Source organism: Pelobates fuscus, chromosome 1 (assembly GCF_036172605.1).
Source record: "Pelobates fuscus isolate aPelFus1 chromosome 1, aPelFus1.pri, whole genome shotgun sequence".
NCBI lineage: Eukaryota > Metazoa > Chordata > Amphibia > Anura > Pelobatidae > Pelobates > Pelobates fuscus.
The window spans coordinates 207,910,484-207,914,951 of NC_086317.1; the positions used below are offsets into that span (position 1 = coordinate 207,910,484).

The 4,468-nt window shown below is 38.2% G+C and overlaps 1 protein-coding gene across 1 annotated transcript; it reads left to right on the top strand.

Annotated features, from left to right (window-relative positions):
• Positions 1 to 1,965: 1,965 nt before the first annotated feature.
• Positions 1,966 to 3,813, top strand: LOC134608990 (52 kDa repressor of the inhibitor of the protein kinase-like). The gene has a single exon (XM_063452349.1). The coding sequence runs from the start codon at positions 1,966 to 1,968 to the stop codon at positions 3,811 to 3,813; it is 1,848 nt and encodes a 615-aa protein (XP_063308419.1).
• Positions 3,814 to 4,468: the final 655 nt, after the last annotated feature.

The window sequence follows — 4,468 nt, forward strand, 5'->3', positions numbered from 1 at the left end:
TGAGCAGACAGCTCAGAGGAAGTGCTCCCTCGCCAGCCGCCCACCAGCGCCGCCCGACCGCCCAGCATGTCTGTTAGCCGCAAGGCTAACAAGACATTTGCCTTGGGCATTTGGGGGCGGCTTTTTTTGCCGCCCCCTGGAAAATGCCGCCCAAGGCAAATGCCTTGTTTGCCTCGCGGCTAATACGCCCCTGCCTGTCACACTTACTCTGCCAAGTTAACCCTATATTCCCCCGTCACAGTTACACCCTGAAGACAGTAATCATACACAGTCGTGAAATACAGCTTTTCCATAAACACAATGCACAAAGATCACAATCAGCCCCCCATACATACGAGCTTCCACTTGCTCACATGGTCCCAGACACACACATGCTCACAGAGACACACATTCACTTACAAGGATACTTGCTGTCTGACACACACTCTCAGACATATTTAGAAATACACAGAGCCAAATGCACATCGTGAATGTATGTTTGTCTGTGTGTTTCTCTGTGCATCAGTGTGTTTGTTTGTTTCTTGTTGCTCAGACCTTGCGACTGATGGACACCTGCAATTTTCCTGAAAGGTGAGTATTTCTGCCTGTTACATGACCACGTACGTGCTTGTAACTTCCTAGGACATCTGAAGATTACTACATTGGTAAGTTGTATTAAAACACATTGAGCAAGTCAATTTGTGTAAAATTTGTTTGCACTGCACTATTTGCACATTTTTGTATATATTTGCTCATTGTTTCCTGCGTTATTTGTTTGTTTTGATATTTATATTTATTATTTATTTGCACTTTTTGTGAAATTTATACAGTTTTAAAAGTTTACATTTTTACCTTGTGTGGTTAGCCATTGGTACTCAGGTCTGGTTCTACATGATTTGACTATTTATTTGTTTTTGATAATATTGTCTAATATATTATTGCATTTGTCTATTAATATGTAATTGAATTTGCACAATTTTGAAAGTTTACATTTATACATCTTGCCACTAAATCTTTTTTCTGTGTTTTCTTTTAACCATACCCTTTTTCTACATTGTTTGAGAGTCAGTTTTTAATTTGGCTTTTGCACTTATTAGGTAGCATTAATACATTTTCGAGAGCAAACACATATTTACTGTTATTTACTGACATTTGCTATAGTATCACATATTTGGGGTTTTGGAAATTCTTTACAATATTGTAGTAATAGATGTAGTTTGGCTCATTGATATAAGTGCGGTTCCGTCCGTAATAAATACATCAAAATGTATCTGCACAAGTCTGGAGCGCAGAAGAGGAAAGAAAAGAGAGAACGAGAGCAAGAGGACGAAAAACTAAAAAAGAAGAATCCATTATTGAAGTATTTTAAAAAGGAAAAACATACAGAGCAAACAGCTATGATACAGACTGACTCTGAGGAAGATGACGTACATCATCAAGAACCAGAAAAGGAGATCGCTTGCTGCAGCACATCTAACACAACTGACCCTGAAGTTCTAGTTGAACCGTTAGAAGAGATGGAAGCTCCACCTCCAAGCAGCGTTTCTAACACACAGGAAATTGTACAGGAAGAATTGGATTGGAAAGATCCAGCTCTGTGGCCAGATGTTCTAAAAGACAAAGACCGGGAAAAAAATGTGATTGGTGGGCTAAGAAAAGAAGAGGAACTAAAAGAAATGATTAAAGGTATGGATAAAGATTATAAAGAACAGTCCTTTAGTGAGTTTCTCATATATTCAAAGTCCTCTAATGGACGAGAGAGACATATTCGGGAATGGCTCAAGTGGAGTCCTACCAAGAATGTGCTGTATTGTGTGACCTGCATGGCATTTTCGTCTGATCGTGTCAAAGCGACTAGCATGCTTTGTAAGAAAGAAGGATTTGATCCATCAAAAAAAAAAGTGGCATTTGCTTTACATCAAACTGCCAGAACATGAAAACTCCATTATTCATAAACAAAACTACTGGAGTTGGAGAAAACTTCAAATGTCCGTGGCGGGGCATGGTGTGGATTCTAATCTGCAAAAAAGTTTGGAAACCGAAACAAACAAATTTTCTTCTTTGTTAGAAAGACTTCTGGATGTAACTTTGTTTTTGGCATCAAGAAATCTGGCTTTTCGGGGAAGCTCGCAAAGAATTGGAGACCAGCACAATGGTAATTTCCTTGGTCTACTTGAATTGATAGCACACTATGATCCAGTGCTCCAAGAACATTTAGAGAAAGTGAAGAAAAGTCAAGAGACAGGAAAAAAACTGCATGCACACTATTTATCCTGGGCAACACAAAATGAGTTCATAAACCTATGTGGAAAGCATGTTCTGAATACAATACTCAAAGAAAGAGAAAAGGCAATTTATTTTTCTGTGATATGTGATGCAACACCAGATGTTTCACACACAGAACAAAATGTAATTGTTTTAAGGTATGTCTACAATGAACCAGGGTCTGAAGACTGGACTATTCAAGAAAGGTTCATTGAATATTTTGACTTCTTCCATAAGACTGGAGAGGAAATAGCAGAAATGCTATTATCAAGACTACACAAACATGGCATCAATGTCAAGGATTGTAGAGGTCAGGGCTTTGACAATGGAGCCAATATGTCTGGGAAAAATAAAGGAGTCAGAGCTCGCATACAGGAAAAGTATCCGAAAGCTATATTTTGTCCATGTGCTTCACACTCCTTGAATCTTGTGGGTGTGCATGCAGCATCATGCTGCCCTGATGTGATCACTTTTTTTGGATGTGTGAATCGCCTGTACACACTTTTTAGTGGAAGTCCTGAGAGGTGGAATATTTTGAAGGAAACCATTGGTGGTTCATTGCATGGCCTGAGTGACACCAGATGGAGTGCCAGGATAGAAGCTGTTCGTCCTATTGCTCAAAAACTTCCCAGCATTTTGGAATCCTTGGAGAAAATATTATCATCCAGAAAACTTTCAAGTGAAGCTCATTCAGAAGCTGTAGGCCTTAAAGACTATTTTTCATCTTTCAAAGCTGTCATCCTGGCAACTTTCTTGGTGAAAGTTCTTCAATGTTTTGAAGATAGGAACAAAATTCTTCAGTCCCGATCAATTTCACTGGAAATTGGAGCAGAAAATATCAAGGCCCTTTCTGCGGAAATGCAATTACTCCGGGAAAGGTGGCTTTCTCTACTTTCTGAGGCTAAGCATGTGGCAGGTAATTTGGAAATACCAACGGTACTGAAAACACAGAGAAGCCGGCAAAGGCAGAAGAAACAACACAGTGAATTGGGCAGTGAAGACCAAGAATCTGAAGAAGAATTTAAGGTAAGTGTTTTCTTTGTGGCACTAGATTCTGTCATTAGTGAACTAAACCAACGGTTTAATTCTATGGAAAATGTGTGCAGTTTATTTGCTCCCATTTTAAAACTTAGAACAATATCGGATGAAGAACTTGTGACATCCACTGAAAATCTTATATCCAAATACCCTGAAGATCTTACAGTTTCACTGTTAAGTGAAATTCAGCACCTTCGCAAAGTTTTTGATGCCACATTTGCAAGCAGCTTGGGTCCACTGGATTTGCTGAAATCTATATACAAGCTACAGCTTGAAGGAATATTTGGAGAGGTTTGCATTGCTCTCAGAATATTTGCTACCCTTCCACTTTCTGTGGCTGAAGGAGAGAGAGCGTTTAGTAAACTATCTCTGATTAAAAACTATCTGCGTTCAACAATGAGTGAAACACGTCTAAACAGCCTTGCTATTCTTTCTATAGAGCATGAACTTGCCCGCACTCTTAACTTCAAAGACCTAATTACAGATTTTGCCATCCTTAAAATAAGAAGATGGTCAACTCAGCAAACTTAAACATTCAATGTTTACCGCGGAATGTTTATCATGTTCTTCAGACACGTTATATTTGTACTCTGCCAACTGCTTAGGTATGGTGGTTACCCACATGCCTTCAGACTTTTTGATTGTGTGTGACATTGTGCTGAGCTGTATCAAAATGTTATTGTTATTGTATTGTTATTGTAAGATAAAACATTGACTAATTTTGTTGTTTAGAATTATTTCAAACTGTTCACAATTATTTAAATGGTTCAAGAAATGTTTTATGTTAAGGAGTCTTCTTCCGTATAGTCATAGTTCATATGTTTGGCCAAAAAATAAAACTAAATGACTCTTATTTAAGTAAAAGAATGTATTTCAGATTTCATTCAGGACAATACATGGATATAGGGACATTGATATTTACACAGTTTACACCACTACTACACTACTCTGAATATATTTCTAGAAAAGGACATACAGGGCTATAAATAATAGAGTAGAACTTAATATTTAGAGCTTCTTGATCCAAGGAGAATTCTGATTGCCTTTTGGAGTCAAGAAGGAATTTTTTCCCCCTAAGTGGCATTCATAATAGCTTAACTTGGGGGGTTTTTTGCCTTCTTTTGGATCAAAAGCAGGAAGGATAAGTAGAAAAGTTGAACTTGATGGGCCCAGGTTTTTTTCAACC